This window comes from Malania oleifera, chromosome 4 (assembly GCF_029873635.1).
Source record: "Malania oleifera isolate guangnan ecotype guangnan chromosome 4, ASM2987363v1, whole genome shotgun sequence".
NCBI classification, from domain to species: Eukaryota; Viridiplantae; Streptophyta; class Magnoliopsida; order Santalales; family Ximeniaceae; genus Malania; species Malania oleifera.
The window spans coordinates 109,147,785-109,169,399 of record NC_080420.1 but is presented as its reverse complement, the minus strand read 5'-3'; the positions used below and the strand labels follow the sequence as shown (position 1 = coordinate 109,169,399).

At 35.1% G+C, this 21,615-nt stretch overlaps 1 protein-coding gene across 1 annotated transcript; it reads left to right on the top strand.

Annotated features, from left to right (window-relative positions):
- The first annotated feature begins 11,815 nt into the window (after positions 1–11,815).
- Positions 11,816–20,994, top strand: LOC131153033 (protein CANDIDATE G-PROTEIN COUPLED RECEPTOR 2). Its single transcript, XM_058105051.1, has 6 exons — positions 11,816–12,471; positions 18,203–18,394; positions 19,895–20,057; positions 20,146–20,248; positions 20,339–20,420; positions 20,564–20,994. The coding sequence occupies exons 1-6, from the start codon at positions 12,184–12,186 to the stop codon at positions 20,639–20,641; spliced, it is 906 nt and encodes a 301-aa protein (XP_057961034.1). The 5' UTR covers positions 11,816–12,183; the 3' UTR covers positions 20,642–20,994.
- Positions 20,995–21,615: the final 621 nt, after the last annotated feature.

The window sequence follows — 21,615 nt, the reverse complement described above, 5'->3', positions numbered from 1 at the left end:
CTCCTACATTTTCTGCGTCTCCCAGGGTAAAAGAATAAAACCGCACCTAAGTGGTGTTCCTCTAGTAGTTGCCTCGGGGTGCCTGATTCCCTCCTTAGTATTGATTAGGTGGGGGTGCATTGTTCGATGGTCCACTGTAGTCTTATGCAATGTGGCCGGGTCTACCGCACCGGTAACAAGTACCTGATCCACTCCGCGTTCCCCTGGATGCCTTTTGTTACATTAAGGATAAATGGGGTATGATGGGTTACCCTGAAATGTCTAATTTACCATCTCCTATCTCTGACCTCCACTGTTATCATGCCTCCTCCAAGGACCCCTACTTGCACTTGCGCAAAAACCATGAGGCATGGACCTCTTCCTCTGATTCAGAATCTACAGACTCGTCTCTACTACAGTGGCTTTATCCACCAACTCTGAGAAATCTTGCACCTGAAATGCCACCACCTACTGGTAGATCCCCTGTCTTAGGCCCTTCTCGAACCTCCATGCCTTCTTGGACTTATATGGAACCATATATGGAGCGAAGCGAGAAAGCTCAACGAACTTGGTTGCATACTGTTGAACTGCCAAGTGCCCCTAGGTCAAGTTCAGAAACTCCTCTACCTTAGCATCTCTAGTGGAGGTGGGGAAGTAATGATAAAAGAAAATCTCTTTGAAATGGTTCCATATTAAAGTTTCGGGTACTGACCTCTGTTCCTTAAGTAACTTCACATCTATCCACCAGTGCTTAGTCTCTCTCGTCATTTTAAATGTGACATACTGGACTTTTTGCTCATCAGTGCAGCGCAGTACTACTAGTATCTCCTCGATCTCCCAAACCATATTCTCTGCTATGATTGGGTCGCCTCCTTCCGCCAAGGTTGGAGGATTCATGCGGGTAAACTGTTCGATGGTACAACCCAAGTTAATGGTGGGACAGTTTTGTCCCCTAGAACTCCACAAAATCTCGGCTATAAACTGCTGGGCAAAACCACGAAGCATCGATGTAGAATCAACGTCGTCCACGTTGGAAGCCCCCTCGTTGCTACTTCCTCTAGCATTCACATTGTTATCCTTCGGATCCATCCTGAAGATAGGACAGAAATGAATTTACAATTCCAATATCGTAACATGATTGGTACAATCATTAAGCTAGGAAACCATTTTAAGTCCAAATTCTCAATTTAAGGTTCAATCCTACTGTTCAGACACAAAATCGTTGGTGGTTTCACTGAGGCCTCCGAAACTGTCGACAGAAAACCTGAGATCCTGAGAGCATGTTTTGATGAAAACCGTCGACGGTTTGTGGATGCCACAAAAAACCGTTGACGGTTTGGCCCCATAAAGCCTCACCAATCCCTTTCTTGTATACATCTAGTCATATTAAGGAACATGCCTCAAATTACCATAGAAATTACAACATATCCAACCAACTTAATGTTCCAGTTCTAATTTTTGAAGTTCCAATCTCTCAGTTCGGAAGCAAAAACTGTCGATGGATTTACCGTGGCTTTTCTAAAACCGTCGTTCTAGGAAAAACACAAAAGACCATCAAGGTATTTCTGCCTCTAGGCTGCAAAACAAAATTCAAAATAACCTACCAGTATCCTAATCTACCCATTCCTATCCTCATCTTAACTCGAATTTATACTCTGGTAAGATCATCTGTTAAAGTCTACAAGACCTATCAACTTGGTGCTCTGATACCATAACTGTAGCTCCCTGAATCCGATGGGGCCCGGAGTGCTATTATTCCACACATATATCTCTAATACCATAATTATAACGCACTAAACCCAAAAGGGGGTCCCGGGTGTTCCTGTCCATAACTCAATGTAAAACGTGAAGCGGAAGATAATTAAACCTCAAACACTTTACCAGAGTTCTATAACCAACCAAGTTACTCATATGTGTCTCCATGATATATATATATATTACATCCCTACATAAACAAAAACATGATAAACTAGTGTCTTGCTTGCACTTACAATAAATACAAAAAAACTAATCCCAGCCCCGTAGCACACTAGGCTCGATTCCCTATAGGTCCTGAAAAATAACATGGATATTAAGTGAGATACTTCTCAGTAAGACGGATTAGATTATCATCAGTGTGTGGCTAACATGAGTTTTAGTGTGACATAATACATTCTTTTATTTAACTATATGTGGAATAGCATTTTTAAACCTGTACTCACACCTTTATAATTGAAAGTACATATATTTTCCTAGATAACACACTTTTGGCTTAAAATGGCCCATTTTTCGTAAATTACATATACGAATAGAGAACCTTCCTTATCGGGCCATCATATAACATCATGAATAACCCCCATGATTAAGTTGTATGGTCCGAAGATTGAACTTAGTCATGACTAGCCTACCACCAGGCTAAGTCAAACACGTACGTTTGTAAGTATGATTTGCCTACCCAGCCTGGTCCGGACTCTAGGGGGTACAACAACTCTTCGTGACCAAACCCACTATCCCCATGGCCTACACTTCCACTACAGTGTGGCTGCACAAACACTTTCACTAGTTGCGGTACCAAGCTTCCATAAGAGCTAGTCCCTTAAGGTTCATAAACCATATATATAATTTACATAGCAAAAGCAGTAACAGGATCTCATTTTCATAAATCAGTATAAACATCATGTTCATAAATCTATATAAAACCTGTCATATCATAACTCGATATAAAATCGTCATATCATAACTCGGTATATAACCGTCATATTCATAACTCAGTATAAAACCGTCATATCATATCTCGGTATAAAACCATCATGTTTATAATTCTGTATAAAACTTGTCATATCATAACTTAGTATAAAACCATATCTTTCATTGTATAATACCATAAAAATCATCGAGTTTAATTATGTAATAATAATCAACATTCTCATTCCACGCGATTTGAATGATATATCATACTATAATAAACTGCCGAGGGAAAATACATTTTGCTAAAAATAAAGGTATAATCATCTCTAGGGTTTAGTTTAACTCAGAATATATGATTTATAGGAAAAATGAGATGATTACCCTACTCACTTTAGTTTTCCCCAAATATGTATATAATACAAAAACCCTCATTTCATATGCCCGATTTATTCATAAAATCATATATAGTATTCATGTATCCATATACTTTAGTTTAATCAATTCACATTTCAAAAATAACTGACATAATTTAATCCCCTTACCAGTTCTTAAAAAACTACCTACACCTTTGGAGAACGAAATCCTAGCCTCTTATCTGGTCGAGGACGAAGATCAGCAAGCCAAGAGGAGAGAGAGAGAGAGAGAGAGAGAGAGAGAGAGAGAGAGAGAGAAAGACGACCGGAGAGTACGTGCGGAGAGATCCTAGCTAGAGAGAGAGTGAGAGACTCAGTTTAGGGAATGGGTGAGAGAGAGTGAAACCCTAGGAGAGAGAGAGAGAGTTTGAAATGAAAAAGAAATAATAGATTTCCTTTTATAGACCCCCAGCCCATAGGAAACCATTGACGGTTTTCCTGAAATTGTCGACGATTTGGTCACTTATTAAATCAATTTTCCTGTGTTCTTATATAACAACTTTCGGTTGTTTGAAACCATTGACGGTTTGGTTTTAACAAATCGTTGCCCTACTGAAACTGTCTATGGTTTTTCCCGAGGTTCCTTAAAACATCGACGATTTGGTCCTATCCTAAACCATTTCCTTTATTTTATTTTCCTTTCACTTTTCTTTTTCTTTTTCTTTTTGTTGGTTCGGGTTCCTACAATGTGGAAGGAGGCTTTTATAGCCTTCATAGGCTAGTTGATGCTGACTTTATTAGTGCAAACATTTGGGGTAGGTTCACATGGGGACATAATTATTGGAGACATATGGGGTAGGTTCATGGGAACATTAGTTAGTGCAAACATATGAGGCAGATTCATGGAGACATGAAGAGGTGGACAAGATATGGATGAATGACAACCATCCTCATCCATTCATAACACTCCCCGTTGGCTGTCACTCATATATTAACTTCTTCTGTTAAGATCTTTAAGATCTCTCATTCCGATGAGATGAACCAATTTCTTGAATGTTGTAATAGGCAAAGTTTTGGTGAACAAATTTGCTAGATTATCACTTGATTGGATCTACTAAACATCTATATCACCATTCTTCTAAAGTTTATGTGTATAGAAGAATTTTGGAGAGATATGCTTTGTTCTGTCACCCTTTATGTATCCTCCTCTTAGTTGAGTTATACATGCAGTGTTGTCTTCATATAAAACTATTAGAATATCCTTGATTGATTGAAGATCGCAATTTTCTTGGATATAAGAAATCATTTATCTGAGCCACATGAATTCTCTACTAGCTTCATCGATAGCTAGTATTTCAGAATGATTGGAGGATGTTGTTGTAATCGTCTACTTTATTGATTTCCAAGATATAGTAGTTTTTTCGTAAAGAAATACATATCCATTTTGAGATTTAGCATTTTGATGATCAGATAGATATCCCGCATGTAACAACCCGGAAAATTTTAAATAATTTAAAAATATAAGAAGATAAAAGGGGAGGAGGAATAAGTTGGAAAAGGGTATGGCAGCAAGCATTCGTCAACGAATGGATTGGTCTCGTTGACGAATGTTCTACTTAGCTCGTCCCCGAAGTGATGTGTCTCGTCGATGAGGAATTACCGAGAGGAGTTTTTATAGACTGAAATTCATCGACGAGTTGGTTGTCTCGTTGACGAACTGTGTATAGGACTCGTCGACGAATCCTTGGGTATAAAAGAGAACTTTTCTTTCATTTTAGTGCAGAATTCTTGCATGTTCACCTTCTCTCTCTAGAAATTCAGCCATCCTCCCTTCTCTCTTCGATTTAGGGCTAGATTTTCACTAGTTTGACAATCTGAAGCTACCGCGCCGCTCCTGGAAGAGTTCTCTACAAATCTGTTAGAGTGGATCGTCGGTGGGACTAGTTAGGAATACATCTCAGATTTAAGGTAAGGCTTTTTATGTAAAATTTGGCTTTACCCTAGTTGTAGGAAATATTATATACGAAGAAATACTGAAATTTAGTTCTGAGAGATGTGGTTTTCAGGGCATTGAATGGGGAATCCTGCAGGTGCATGACTGGTTATTTTAGGACTTTTTTTAAAAATTAGGTAAGGGGAAATATTTTATAATAGCTTTTAGTAATTATTAAAATGACTAATTTTGGGTAAAAATCTTACATATATAGGTATAATTTTTCTGAACCAAAATGATATTGAAAATACTGTTTTAATTATATAAGTATTAAATTGGGAAAAATTGTGTGGTTGATACCATTTTGATCACTAAATGATCGTTAAGCTTAGTGGAATAAGAAAATTATTGAGATTGTGAATGACATTTGACTGAAATTCTAGTCTGGTTGAATACACTGATTGGATTGTGAACATTGTTTGGTTGAAAATACTAGATGGCTGAGTATACTGTGGTATTTGCGTGGACATGGTTGATTGGTCAGGTTTGTGATTGATCTATGGTATGGTTCATGTAAATGACAATATAACGCTGGCAGTGGTATGAGGAGGTTGTTATATCGTACCTCGTATAACCGTCATATAACATTGGCAATGGTATGAGGAGGTCGTTATATGAACGTTTATATTGGGAGGTAAACATTGGTAGTGGTATGAGGAGATTGTTTACCTATTTATCACAAACGGGGTGTTTGTTTTGTAATATGTGTGGTTTGAGCTGTCCTGTGTAGACATTTATAATGTGCTTGTTTAGTCCTGTGGGGACTAGTCCTATGTGGACATTGATGCTGCATGATTTGATCCTGTGTGGATTGATTATGATATGGGCGTATGCGTGAAATTTTGTGAAGCGATTGTGTTGACTGTGTACGAATGTTAATTAATTAAGTATTTAGGGTAAAGTAGATTACTCCACCCGAGGGCTTGCTGAGAAAGGCGAGTACGCTGGTAATTAATTATGGGTACCAGAGTAGAGAGAAACCACTTGTATGGGCGGGTGATCTTCCCTATTCTTAGTGACTTTACCTGAATACACAACCCAAGGGCTTACTGAGAAAGGTGAGTGCCCTGGTATTAGTACTAGAGCAGAGGGAACCCAATTGTATATGCAGGTGGATTTCCCTATTCTCGAAAACTAACATTAAAATACTGATTGGTTGTGGGTGAGTGATTGGATGATAAGGATGTTGATCCTGTGCGATTATGGGCATGTTATCTGGTTTCTTGTGAACTATGTGTACACTTTAGATGGATATTTTATTTGTATTATAAACACTTCAACCACACACTATTATAAACTATTTTCTTCCTTACTGAGAGGTGTCTCACCTCGACATATGTTAAATCTTTTCAGGTTATCCAGGTGATCGAGCTTAGGTAGCTCCAGGGCAAGGTAGTTTTGTGAGTGGAATTGGAAAGGACCTATTTAGTTTTATGTTTCTTTATATTTTATCCATGTTTGTAACCTAAAGTACACGACCATATGTTATGAGTTTGTTGATGTTTAAATTTAGAACTCTGGTATATTTTGTTCGAGGTTATTTCATTATTATTTTTCGCTGCGTTATTGGTATCGGGTACGTGTGTCGATCCCTTAACACTCCGGGCCCCATGTGGCAGGTCGGGGGACGTTACAAAGCATCTGCATATCCTACTAGTTGAGATTTGGAATCAAATGAGTAGAATAGACTCAAATCATATGTACCTCTCAAATAGCGTCAAATATGCTTAATTCCATTTCAGTGTCGTCGAGTAGAAGTAGAACAATATATTGCTAGTAGATTTACAAAAAATGCAATGTCGGGTCTTGTACAATTAGCCAGATAATTAGAGAGCCAATAGAACTTAATGAGGTACTTCAGGACCAAGTAATTCCACGCCTTCATCATGAGGTCGAAATGGATCCTTCTTAACATCAAGTGAGCGCACTATCATTGGAGATCCCAAAGGATGAACTTTGTCCAAATAGAATTGCCTTAATACCTTTTCGGTATATTTAGATTGATGAACAAGAATTCCGCCATTTACATGTTTCAATCTATAGGCCAATACAATATTTTGTCTTTACTAAATCTTTCATCTCAAATTTTGTCATTAAATAATTAGCAGCTTTAGTGAGCTCTTTAAGAGTCCCAACTAAATTCAAATCATCAACATAAATAACAATTATAGCAAATATGGATTTTGATTTTTAATAAAAATGCATGGACAAATTGGATCATTTATGAATCCCTTTTTCACAAGGTACTCACTTAATTGATTGTATCACATGCGTCCAGATTGCTTTAATCCATTTAAAGAACGTTGAAATTTAATTGAATATAAACTTCTGGGTTTTGCTTTCAGCAATTTTAATCCTTCAGAGATTTTCATATAAATTTCATTATCCTACGATTCATATAGGTATGTTGTTACTACGTCCATAAGACCACTCGGTCGTTCAGCAACTGCTAGCACAATTAAAAATCTGAAAGTGATTCCATCCATTACGGGAGCATATGTCTCCTCATAATCAATTTCGGGTTTCTATGAGAAATCTTGTGCTTCAAGCCTTACTTTATATCGATTAATTTCATTCTTTTCATTTTGCTTGCACACAAATACTTATTTTTATCCAACAAGTTGGACATCTTCTGGTATCTTGACTCTAGGTCCAAAAACTTCTCTCTTTGATAGAGAGTTTAATTCTAATATGATAACCTATTTTCATTTTGGCCAATCACTCCTATATCGACATTCATTAACAGATTTAGGTTCAAGGTCCTCATTACTTATGGTAATGTTAGTAGCTACTGCATATGCAAATGTGTTGTTGACAACAACTTTATTTCTATCCCTAATTTCTCTTGTGTAATGAATTAAGATCTCATTATTATTTCCAGGTACCTGTCCCTTTTCAGGAGATATCTATTCAAGAGTTTTCTATTCAAGAGATTCATCTTCAGGAGGTTCTTCTTTAAGAGGTTCTATAATAGGGATTTCATTTTCAAGAGAAATAGGTTTGTGAATGTCAAATGAATTATTCACCTCTGTAATCTCTCCTTGAGTGTTTACATATTTCAATTTTCTGAGAATTTTATCTTTTGCACCAAGAGGCCTTCCACGCTTAACTTATGGTTTAGGTTCATTAGCCGGCTATTGTCCTTTAGGGACATCAATATGTGTTGGAATATTTGTAGCTGGTATATGAGATTTTAATATGGCCTTTGTATCTGCAAAAGAATCTGGTAATTGATTTGCAACCCTTTGCAAATGTATAATCTTCTGAACTTCAAGTTCACTTTGATTTGTGCGAGAATCTAAATGAGATAAACTCATGGCATTCCATGTGATTTCATATTATGCTACAAGCACTGATTTAGCTCCCCCCCTAATGTAAGGAATACTGCTTCATCAAAATGACAATCTTGAAACCATGCTTTAAACAAATCACATGTTAAAGGTTCAAGATAACTAATAATAGAAGGGGAATCAAAACCAACATAGATACCAAGCTTACAATGAGGACCTAATTTAGTTCTTTGAGGAGGGACAATAGGAACATATACTGCACAACCAAAAGTTCTTAAATCAGAAATATCATGTTGTTGCCCAGAAACTAATTACATGGGTAAAAGATTATTGTAAGCAGTTGTCTTATGCAAACTAAATATGCAACATGAAGAATAGCATGTCCCCAAATAGATAAATGCAATTTGATTCTCAAAATCATAGGTCTAGCAATGAGTTGAAGTCTCTTAATAAAAGATTCAACTAAACCATTTTGTGTATGGGTATTAGCAACTAGATGTTCAATATCTATTTCAAGTGACCTGCAATAATTATCAAAAGTTTGGGATGTAAATTCATTGGCATTATCCAAACGAATTGATTTAATTGGATAATTAGGAGAATGAGCTCGTAATCTGATCAGTTGATAAAGAAGTCTAGCAAATGCAATATTATGAGTAGAAAGTAGAGAAACATGTGACCATCTAGTAGATGCATCAATTAAGACCATAAAATATCTAAATGGTCCAAATGGTTGATGTATTGGTCCGCCCGCATATATCACCATGAATTCTTTGTAAGAAACTGAATGATTCAAGACTTACCTTTGAAACAGATGGTTTGACAACTAATTTCCCTTGAGAGCAAGCAGTACACATGAAATCATTTGATAAAAGAATCTTTCAATTGTTTAGTGGACGACCATGTGAATTCTCAATGATTCCTCACATCGTTACATCTCCTGGATGTCCAAGATGATCATGCCAAAGTGTAAATAACTTTGGATCATTGCACTTCTGGTGTAAGACATTGTATGCTTCAACTGCTTTAATCTTTGTATAATATAATCCAAAAGATAAAGTTTGCAATTTTATTAAAATTTGTTTCTTCCTAGAAACAATAAAAGTAATATAAAGGAATTCTTTACTGCATTCATTGTAGTTTCAATGTGATATCCATTGAGTTTTAAATCTTTAAAACTTAACAAATTTCTTCTAGATCTACTGGAACATAAAATTTCCTCAATTTGTAATAAAGTACCATTGGGTAACTTTATATTAGCTATTCTAGAGCTTTCAATCAAATTTGTAGAACCAGATATTGTATTAACATTTGTTCAAGATATATTCAAGTAATGGAAATATTTCCTATCTCGAAAAATTGTGTGTTGTAGCACTGTCAGATAAACAAACTTCTTCCAAAGACATCTTATAATTAATCAAAGCTTTAAGACAATTCACACTACAACCCATATATTAAAAACCCATTATTATAATTGATCATAGCAACAATAAATATGATAATTTTTTTATTAAAATAAAAATACAATTTTACTTACTGTATAACTTAAAATATTACATCATTATTTTCATCTTAATTTACAAGGAAATCAGTAACAAGATAAATAGAGTTTGATGGTCTAGCTTTAAGAACTATTGGAACAACATTATTAGCAAAATTGTTTCAACTTCTTTACTCTTTTCCTTTTCTTTTATAGAGGCTTGATATAGATCTATCAAGTGCCTGAGCTTATGACAGATACACGATCAATGATCTTTTCCTCCGCATTTATAACATTCAGTTTCATGCTACCTAGGTTGCTGATTTTGATCATTTACCCGCTTCCGAGAGTCATCCCTCTTCTAGGGGTTATCCCTCTTCTGGGGGATTGTAGCCTCACGTTGATACTTGTGATTATTTCGACCACAACTACGACTATGCATGCGGCCTCATCCTCGACCACGAGATGTATTCATATTCACTTCAGGGAATGGGGTTGAACCAGTTGGATGAGTTTGGTGATTTTTTTTTATTATCAAAAGCTCGTTATTTCGTTCAGCAACAAAAAGACATGATATAAGTTCAGAAAATTTAGTAAATTTCTTCTTCCTATATTGCTGTTGTAGGAGCACATTTGTGGGATAGAAAGTAGTAAAATTTTTTTTTAGCATGTATTCATTAGTAATATTTTCACCACATAATTTTAGTTTCGAGCTAATCTTATGCAAAAATGAGTTTCATTAACTGTTTTAAAGTTTTGCAACCTCAGATGCAGCCATTTATATCGAGCTTTTGGTAAAATCACTGTTTTTTGGTGGTCAAAACTATCCTTTAATATTTTTCATAGGACAAGTGAGTCTTTAACAATGAGATATTTAGTTTTTAATTCTTCATCTAAATGATGACGGATGAAGATCATAACTTTTCCGCAATCCTGCAGGGATACGGTATTTCCATCTAAAATTGTGTTTCACAAGTTCATTGCATTTAGATGAATATCAATATCAAGAATCCATAATAAATAATTGTTACCTTTGATATCAAGGAGAACAAATTCAACTTTACTTAAGTTCAACATCTGAATAAATTAACAATAATAAAACAATTTAGAAAACAAAATATAAAAACTGAAATAAAACTGAGATAATAATATAATATTATTTCCACCATTTTGGGGTACTTAAATATGTTTCCTTAGGATCATTATTTAATTTTTCTCAATTTGTACTTCTTAGGAGTATGATTCCAATTTACAATATTAAATTGGGTAATAATTTACCACCTCTTCCGGATGTTAAATACTATCTCATCTGAAAAATATATGTTTCACTTCTTCAGGAGGTCGATTTTAACATATCTTCAAGAGGTTAAAAATATACTCTCTTAAGGAGGTAAATATTTATCACATCTTCTGAATATTAGACATATAACCTCTTTAGGAGATTAAATATGTAGACGAGAGATTAAATATCTTGCATCTGCAGGAGGGCTATCTTTTCGGGAGATTTAAATATATATATATATATATATATATATATATATATATATATATATATATATATATAGCCTCTTCTGGAAGACTATCTTACCATCTCTTTTGTACTTGTAACGTGTTATAAAAGTTGCAAAAATAAATAAAAAATTAAATAAAACAAAACATAAATTTTACGTAGTTCGGATATACCTACTCTACAAGCAGATAATATTAGAATTTCACTATTTTAAGGAAGAATTACAAAGTAATATGGAAGTAACTTTGTACAAAATATATCTTCTACTTTATTTTATATCTCTTATATTTCTTTCCACTTTTTTTTTTTTCTCTCTTCTTTATTTTTCTCTACTCCACTAGCTATGTGAGAGGAGGCTTTTATAACCTTCACAAGTTAGGTAATGTTTACTTTATTAGTACAAATATTTGGAACAGATTCACAAGGGGATACAATTAGTGTAAACATATGCAGTAGGTTCATGAGGATATTAATTAGTGCAAACATATGATACACAATGGGGACATAAAGAGACATAAAGAGATAGGCAAGTTATGGATGAATGGGAGCCACCCACATCCATTCATAACATAAACAAATTAAAGCTTCCTATGTTGGCAACTATCGGTGCCAACTTACGCCCATGGTTGACAACGAAAACGACGCCGTTTCAAAACTCGTCATTCTCCTCAACGCTGTCCATGATTCCAGAGGTCAAACAGTTGAGGAGCTTTCTCTCTTGTTAAATCATTAGGATCAAACACGGTTCAAACTTTATCTCTCTCTCTTAAGTTTTCAGCTAAATACTCTCCCAAAAAAGAGAAGTTCCGAGCCAAAATTTATACGGTTAGGGTTTCTAAAATTCATAGATTCATGCATGCGACGTTCGTATTAGGGTTTCTGTGATTTGTTGAAATCTTTGTTGAATCGACATGAGAGCTTTCGAAGGAATTCCAGACATTTTAGAAGTTCCGGTCTCCAATTCGACCCTCAAAGAAGGTGGGCGTGGCCTGACACTGCACGGATGGCTCTTCGAGTGCCATGGGTTTTGGCACAACGTCGCTTTGATTGTGCCTTCGGCTCTCTTCGTGCTCTACTTGGCCTATCAGGCGAGAAGGAGCTTCAAGAAACTCTCGCATGGCCGATCGTATATTATGATCGCTTATTACGGGTGTCTCTGGCTCGTTAGCTTGCTCAATCTAGCTTGGTGTTGTTTTCAGGTTTGATTATTAAGTTACCAATTTGGTGAATTGTGTGATTATGCTCAGCTAGCTGCGAGGGAAAAAAAAATGAATATTTGAGAATTAAACTGGAAATGATTCAATTCTGCTGCGTTTGATTTTAGAGAAATATTTTAGAAGGAAAAATGCGCGCGTGCGCGCGCGCGCGCGCATACATAGCTCCATAGGGGGAGCAATGCATGTCCGTTAGGTGTTCAGGATCATAAGGAACCTAAGCAAATGAAATTAAGGTAATTGCTTTCGACAAATTTACAAAGTAATATTGAATTGAGCAAAGAGTCATAGCAGCAGAAACATTAGCCCAAGCCTTCTTCCCTTAGCCCCCAGAGGTGTTCCATTACCTTTGGAAGCTCTTGTGTTTCCCTCCCTCTTGATTATCCAAGACAGCACCAAAAGGGATCTCATCCCAAACTTATTTTATCGTTGCGCAGTGTGACCCCTCAAGCAAGAAGCTCGTTTTCTACTTCTTTACCATTGTCCATTTAGTGGCATAAGCCAGGCCAAGCTTCCAAGTGTCTACACCCAGGAACAGTGTTCAAGCAACTGTTTCACTGATTTGCCCTGTTATTTATTCTGGAAGCGTATTTTGCATCACAAAATCACAACCTTGCTCCAACACGTTGGCAATGGTAGATTTTTTTTCTTTTTTTTTTCCCCCCAAGTTGCTTCTTGTGCAAAGAAATCAACTTTAGAAGGCCCCTTGTCTTCCAGCTAACCTGCCAAGAAAACAAAAGCAGGCCTGCCAAGATCTGCTTTCCGTCTCCCAAACAACTCTGTTTGGTTTTTGAGGCAATGTAGGGAAAGGAAAAGGAAAAAAGAGACCACATTTATGATATTAGATTAGATTATAGAATAGCACGTTCTTCTGTCTGTGGAGAAAATGGAGGACAATAAAACGGTTAAAATTTGAATTTGCTATGCTAAGTTGGTGAGGGAAATGTGGGAAAAGAAAGAAAAATTTATGTGTGTGCAGTGTGCTCATACACACAGTGACAAACAAATACACATATTTCAAAATTTGCTAACTTTGCTATTGTGCTTTGTGCATGTTTTTATGGTTCCTCCATATTTTGTAGGAAAATGATTTTTTTTTTTTTTTTTTTGAAAATTTAAATCTTAGATTTTGATTATTGGGACTCAAGAAACTAAAATCGATCAGTGCCGAGCAGTTTTCTTTTTTGAAGTGATTGATGATGTCATGTGTGCTAGCAAGGAAAGGAGGCAGAGATTCAAGCTTGTGATGATTCCTTGACTTGGAGACGTGGTCCTTTCGGCCTTTGCTTTCTCCTACGGTGGCAATGATAGGTTCTCCTTCATCTGCACTGCCATAAGTTAATAATCTAGGGCTAGGAGACACAACACAACAACAAAAAAACCAAGCCTTAAGTCATACTAGATGGGGTCAGCTATATGAATCATTTTCTATCAGTTTATGCGATTATGGACCTTTTCTTTTGACAGATTCATGGATATTAAATCTTTACTCACTATTTCCTTCAAAGTTATTTTAGGTCAATCCCTACCCTTTCTATTGCCTCCCACAGTAACTAACTCACTCTTCCTCACTGGCACTATGTCGCCTACGTTGCAAGTATTCATACCATTTGAGTCGTCACTCTCTTATCTTATCTTCTTTTGGAGCTACACCTAACTTACTGCAAATATGCTCATTCCTTAATTTATCTTTCAATATTATACCACTCATCCATCTAAGCATTTTTATCTCGGCAACTTTTACTTTTTGGATATTCTATTTTTTCGTCGCCAAACATTTTGATTTATATAGCATAGCTGCTCTTATAACTGTCCTATAAAACTTTTCTTTTAATTTTAAGGATATTTTAAGATCACAGAGCACACTTGAAGCACTTCTCCATTTTACCCAACTAGCTTGAACTCTATGCATTAAATCATCTTCAATTTCTCCTTTAGCTTACATAATAGATCCGAGGTATCAAAATTTACAAGTGTTATTTATTTCTTCATTATCAAGTTTAACTTTGTCTCCAATATTCCTCCTCCATTACTAAAATTACATTTCATATATTTTGTCTCATTTATACTTATCCTAAAGCCTTTAGATTCCAATGCTTCTTTCCATAATTCTAACTCAGTTTCTACTCCGTCCCTAGTTTCATTGATTAATACAATATCATCTGCAAACAACATACACCATGGAGCTTCCTTTTGAATACTCTTAGTCAATTGGTCCATCACTAAAGCAAAAAGATAAGAGCTCAAAGCAGATCCTTGGTGTACGCATATGGTGATTGAAAATTCTCTAGTTTCTCCATCTATAGTCCTTACACTAGTCATTACCATGGTTTTAAATCGCGGATGTGGGTAGCGTAACTTAATGGTAACAGGTGTAACGGGAAGCGGGGGTAGCGGATGTTACATAACGGGAAGCAGGCGTAACGGCTGTGAATGTTTTTGAAGCATGCACAACCTTGTGCATATTAGCGTACTTGCATGTTTTAAGCTTTTAGCCCTTCTTAGAAAGAGCTTTAGTGTATTTTGGATCCTTTAATTCGAGTAACTAAGCTATTTGGTAAGGGCAACTGACTTACATTTGTTTTAGACCACCATTGATAGAAAAATTACTTTTGTGTGTGTTTGTGTGTGTTTATACTTCTCATTGTTCTTATCTATGATAATTTTTTATGTGTGCTAAATTAATTAATACAAAAAAAATACATTATACACTCTATTAATCTATTAGATACATAAGACATACAAATAATACAAATATAAAATAATTAGAAAAGAAAGATCGTTGAAGTTGAAAAATATAGAACATAAATATCACATTACAAATATTATCAAAATAAAAATATTTTCCTAACTAGTATTTTCAAATTGTTAATTAATGCATCTATTGTGAGTATTTAAAGAAATAGTAAATTTTGTATCATTGTCATCCTCATTATAATCTTTTCCCCTTTTGCCACATGGTATATTGAGAATGATTTATGAAAGAGAGGGAAAAAGTGAGAAGAAAAAGTAACGGTTGCGTAATGGTTGTAGCAACCTTTACGTAATGGTCGCAGTCTCTAACAGCCGCTACGGTCGTGATTTTTCTTCTCACTGATTTCGTGGTATGTAACGGTATCGGTAACCCAAAAAACCGTTACGTAATGGTTGCGGCCTTTATTTAAAACCATGGTCATTACTCCATTGTACATATCCTTAATGACATCAGTATACCTACTACATACACCTTTTTTTTTTTTTTTTAAAACCTACCATAGAACTTTCCTAGATCATAACATATGCTTTCTCTAGGTCAATAAATATCATATGCAAGCCCCTCTTCTTTTCCCTAAACTTTTCCATTAATCTTCTTAAAAGATATATAGCTTCCGTGGGAGATCTCCCTGGCATAAAACCAAATTAATTTTCTGAAACGTTCGTTTCTAACCTTAATATTTGTTCAACTACCCTTTCCCATAGTTTCATCGTATGACTCATAAGTTTAATTCCACGATAGTTATTACAATTTTGAATATCTCTTTTATTTTTGCATAGGTATTAAAATGTTTTTCCTCCATTCATCTGGCATTTTCGTAGTTTTTATAATTGTATTAAATAAATTAATTAACCATATAATTCCATTCACCTAAGCATTTTCAAACTTCAATTGGGATGTTATCTAGTCCTATAGCTTTCCCATTTTTCATCTTTTTTAGTGCAAACTTAACTTTGTTAAACTCTAATTTTGCGAATCTAGGGCTAGGAGACAAAAGAACAAAAATTAAAACTAAATGAAAACTATGAAACATGAACCAGAAATGAAAACTAAAAACTAGAAGCAGAAAATGAGATTGAAAACTGACAGCTTGTTTGGTTAATACTCCTAAAATTGAGACAAATTGAAAAACCTAACCTAACACATTTATGTTTGTCCTTGCGGCAAATAGTCATTAATAAATTGATTTGAATAATGGAACTAGAAATGAAAACTAAAAATTAGAAACAGAGAATGAAATTGAAAACTGAACTTGGATTAATATTCCCAACGAATTAAAAAATCAATTAAATACATATTCATGTTCATCTTTGGATCAAATAACTGTGATTTGAAACATGAAAATGCAAAAGGTTACAAATTAAAAGATATTGTAATAAAGAGAAATTATTTACAGTTATCTTTGTGAGGAAGAAGAAGCCAGCTCATTTCGGACCCAGTGGACGACTCAGAAGCAGAACGGTTGGAGACCTGCTCCCCTGGCCCCCCCCTCTGTAGAACAACTTCTTTCAGAAGGAGAAATTCCGAAATGAAAATCTCAATCCAATTGCTGGGTGAATAATGAGAGGGACAAGTTGGATAAAGTTGCGATCCATGTTGGAAAACAATGAATGGTCTTTTCATGGAAAAAATTGAGATTATTTCTTGATCCATTCATGCATGGCACTACTTGCTCATAGAGTGGCATACTGGACAAAGAAAGAAAAGCCCTTAAATGTTGTATTTTTTAAACTTATTTTTCGTAGCCCAAGAATAATACATGTATACAAAGGTTGAAATTTGGAAAAAAAAAAAAAAAAAAATCTTTTTTTTTTATGTTTCTATTTATTTATTATTTTTCCAGTTTTTAGAAAAATTAATAACATTTAGTTATAATGTTTTTTGTTAAAAGCATTCCTTACACAATGGTTTCGACAAAAAATGAATTTTGGATATTAATATATTGCTGCAAGAGGTGGCCACAACATAAAAAACCTAGAAATTTTGAAAACTGACAATAGAAAATGAAAACTAATGGCAAGGATAGCTAGTAGTGATTTTGAATGTGAAAAGGGTTTACTTTGGATCAAATTCTAGAGTAGCAAGGATTTTTTTCCAGCTCTTCTTTTGATTGTCTCAGGAATTTGTCTTATGTGTCACCTCCTCTAGAAGGTTTAGATGGGATTAATATTTTTGAGGACAGTCTTTCTAAAGAAGAACTGAAGGTAAATGATGGAATTCAGCCTAATCCACTTCTAGAATCTGCTGAGAAAGACATTCAGACTCAGAATTTGTTGGATAGCTTGGGCATCACATTGTCTGATCCCGGAGGAAATGAAGTAAGCCTTGATGGTAGAAATGAACTATGTTGGGAAGGGATCAAAGAGGGGCTTTCTTGGATAAGTTCAGCTTTTTTATATTTATTTTTTATTTTTGTTCTTTGCTTTTGTCTTTCTTTTTATTTTTGAGGATTTAGTTTACTTGCTCTGATTTTACATTCTTTATCTTAATATATCTTCTTTTATTATCAAAACAAGAAAAAGAAAGAAAATGAAAACTAGTGGCGTAAACAATTGTATTCTCACCACCTGTTTCTTCACTATATTGCAATAAAAACCAAAAATAATAAAAACAAAAATGATGATAAACAGCCTTGTAATGAATTGATTTTTCTCTTAGGCATGCTATCAAACAACTTAGTTGGCATAAATGTATACATGGAAAAATTATACTAACCAAGAGTGAATATTTATGTGTTGCAGATGACTCTGCTTGTCTTTGTTCAAGTCTTTTGTTGTTAGAATTATCATTTGAAGGAAAACTTTTCTCTCGCTTAATTTTGATTTAAGCCGCTTGCCAATATCTTTTTGAATTTCTTTCTATTAAAGTTTACCCTGTGTTTGTTGGTTGTATTAATTTGACCGTACTTTATAAAGCAAGCCCAATAGGTAATTACTACTGAACATCCTTTTGTTGGTTCAGGCATGGGAGTGCTGTCCTGAGAGAGAAGTGGTATGGAATATCTTATCATTGTTTACAGCATCTGGAATGCTGTTTCTGGAAGTAAGTTTGGTGGCCTTTTTACTTCAAGGCAATTATGCAAGTGGGTTGGAAGCACTAACACGGACTTTTGTTGTCTCGGGACTCATTGTTGGTTTAGATATACTTCTCAAGGTATTGGTGATTCTTTCAAAATATGTTCCCTGTTTTCTCTGTGTGCTGTTGTAAATGTTTTCATTCTTGTAGTTTGAAGAAAAGCCATCTTTGATTGTTTTCTGATGTTTATGTTGCTTAAAATTCATTATGATTATTTTCTTAAAGATGTTAGAATATCTCGTAAGGGTATTCTGTCCAAACCTGAAACCAAAGTTTTTCAATTCACAGAAACAATCTTTCCAAGCATGGGGATAAAACTAGGTACATCCTGCACTCTCCCAACTCCTGATGGTATAGGAGCCCTGTGCACTAGGCATTACATATTTGAATATCTGGTGCAGCAGTTGTATTGTTGTGGTGATGGCAGTAGCAGTGGCATTTTTTTTTTGAAAATAAGAAAGTTTTTTTTGTTTTGTTTTTTGTGTTTATTTTTTTTTTGGGGGGGGGGGGGGGGGGATATTGTACAAGCAAATGGCGCTGCTATTGAGCCCACTCCTTGCATTACTGTTGCCACCTCCATTATTGCAGCATTGTTGTCAATACCATCATTACCAAACTGACAGTACCCTTTTTACTATCCTTGCCATTCGCCACTGCTTAAACTCCAGTTAGCAGCATCAACATTTCTGCTGTCAGCAGCATTACAACTCAATGATCTCCAGAAACTCCATCACTTCAACCTATACTTTCTTCGGAAGGCTGCTACTGCTACTGCTACTACTATTACTATTATTATTATTATTACTACTAATTGCACCAATACTTCCACTTTAGCGACACATATCGCAATACCTGATGCATAATCACCTTTGCTACAAACTCTACTTCTTTAGGGGTAATTCTTTTTATTTTCAAAAGCAGATTTTGATCATGATGCTTCCATCTTGTTTTTTAGGGGAAAAAAAAAAAAATTAAAGAGGAATATTTTGTAAGAAGTCATCTAATTTCGTGTCCAAAGTGCTATGTATAGTGATCTCCTTCCAGATTAACTACATGAGATGGGGCCGAAACATAACCTTTCCAACTATCCACTCTGGATGACATGGTGCATGTATGAAATAATACACAAAGCTGCCTGTCCTGCCTTTGATCTGTCCGGCTCTTAGTTGGGAAAAGCAGATGATGCTTTTGAATATTTTGCCTGGCATGTTGCATTTGCTGTATTGCAGAAATGCAACAATTTCTGGGTAAAATATCCTGTGAAGATTACTGTAATATATTTCCTTGTGTTATGAGGACTTCAAAGTTCCAACTGCAGGCAGAAGGGTACTGGAGCCCATTTTAGCTTCTGTTTCATCTGTAGATTGAAATATTCATTAGATTGCATGTTGAGGCTTTTCCTACAAATAGATAGAATTGCTCACATTAGTTTTTCTGCTTTTTCATAGTTTCAATGATAAACATGTTTTTTTTTCTAGCCTAATGAGTTGGCACTGCGCAACAGACAAATTATGGATGTCTTTACCCAGTGCTTCATAATATAACTTACATTTCCTTGCACACTCATTTGTTTTTCAGGCAGTTTACCTATTTGGATTTGGGGTGCCATTGTTCATTGATGACGATGAAAGTCCGCATAGAGTGAAATGGGGCTTGTGGGTTGTACACAGGCTAGTGCTGACTGCAATTTATGGCTTTATATTATTTATGTACCACTCTAGATGGAAAGAACGGTTACCAGGTAAGTTCAAGGGAATATATATTTTGTTATCAAGTTGCTTTGTATGAGATATGTAGCTGTTTAACATAAAATCTTTCCAATTTTGCAGCAAGACCATCATTCTACAACTATATCATCATCATATTCTCTTTGAATGCATTGGCTCTGTTTGCTTGTGGGCTTACTGTAAATGAGGCTGGATTTGGGCTCTGGTACTTAATAATTATTTACATAAATTATTTGACCTTTTTATTTATTTATTTGAGTTAATTTTCAGGGATTGCCTTTATTTTCTTCTACAGGTTGTACGACCTGACAATCATTTGCTACCATGCCTTTTATCTTCCTCTTCTTTATGTTACATTTCTAGCAGACTTTTTCCAGGTTATCATTGTCATCCATTGCAAACTTTTTCATCTAAATTTTTGTCAATGATTTTCTTGGTTTGGTTTCTCCCATTCTGCTTACAAAATACTGGTAGATTGATGTTATATAAGGATCGGTGATTGATTTTGTGATGATCACAGGAGGAAGATTTGCACCTGGAGAATGTTTACTATTCTGAGATGAAAGATGCCGGTTTCTTTGATGCTGATTGGGAGTGAATTCTTCCAAGTCATTGGGCGATCTGTGGTCATTATGCTGTAAATAAACACATAGATGCTCCTGGATTTGGTGGCTTAACCAAAATACTGCAAAGGAGGGCTTGGTCAATATAGCAATTAGCATAAATTTCCAGGCTCCCTATTCTTAGAATAGCTGCCTTGGCAATTAAGAAACCAATATAAAATGTACCCATTGGAGTCTTTGGATGCTTGATAATGTACCAATTGATTTCGCTCTCATGTAGAAGAAGGTTGCATTTATTTTGAATGCAGGTAGAACATGTGAATAATGATGCTTTATGCTTTTATTAAGCCTGAAATGAAAAATATGGAAGGTGTGAAGTAGACTTTAAGGGTGGATTCGTTTTGGTGGCTAAGGTTTGGCGAGATTATATTGCAAAGTTGGTTAATGCATTTTATGGTATTGGGCTGAACTAAACTGACTATGATAGTTGCTCAGTCTCTGTCCCTTTTTGCTATCTATATAAACTAATTATTAAGAGACGAAAAATTCTTGAAGTCTCTCACTGCAGGGTTATTTGTGCTGGATTCTCACTATATGCATCAGCCATTTATAATTTTTAATGTTTTTATATAAAATTATTTTATGGTACAAGTAATTTTTGAAAGAAACATTCAATTTAGAATGGTGTTTTTGAGTTTTTAAAATTGCAGTAGAGTTTTTGAAATTCACAAAGATGCTCTTAAACCTTTACATATTACATTTTTTGAGTTTTGTTAAATTTTCTCATAAGCTTGTTTTTAAATGATGCTTATCTTGTTCTTTGTAGAATTATCTTTCTCTTGCCTTCCAAAATTTTAGGGATTATTTGGTATTATTTATGTGTTTGTAGCTATATAGTGATCAAGGGCAGAAGACACTTAACTTGCTTGAGATTTGATCATTAAAAATATAGCGCTCATTAAAAACTTACATTTTCGTGAAATGCAAGGAGTGGTTTGTGTATTTTTAA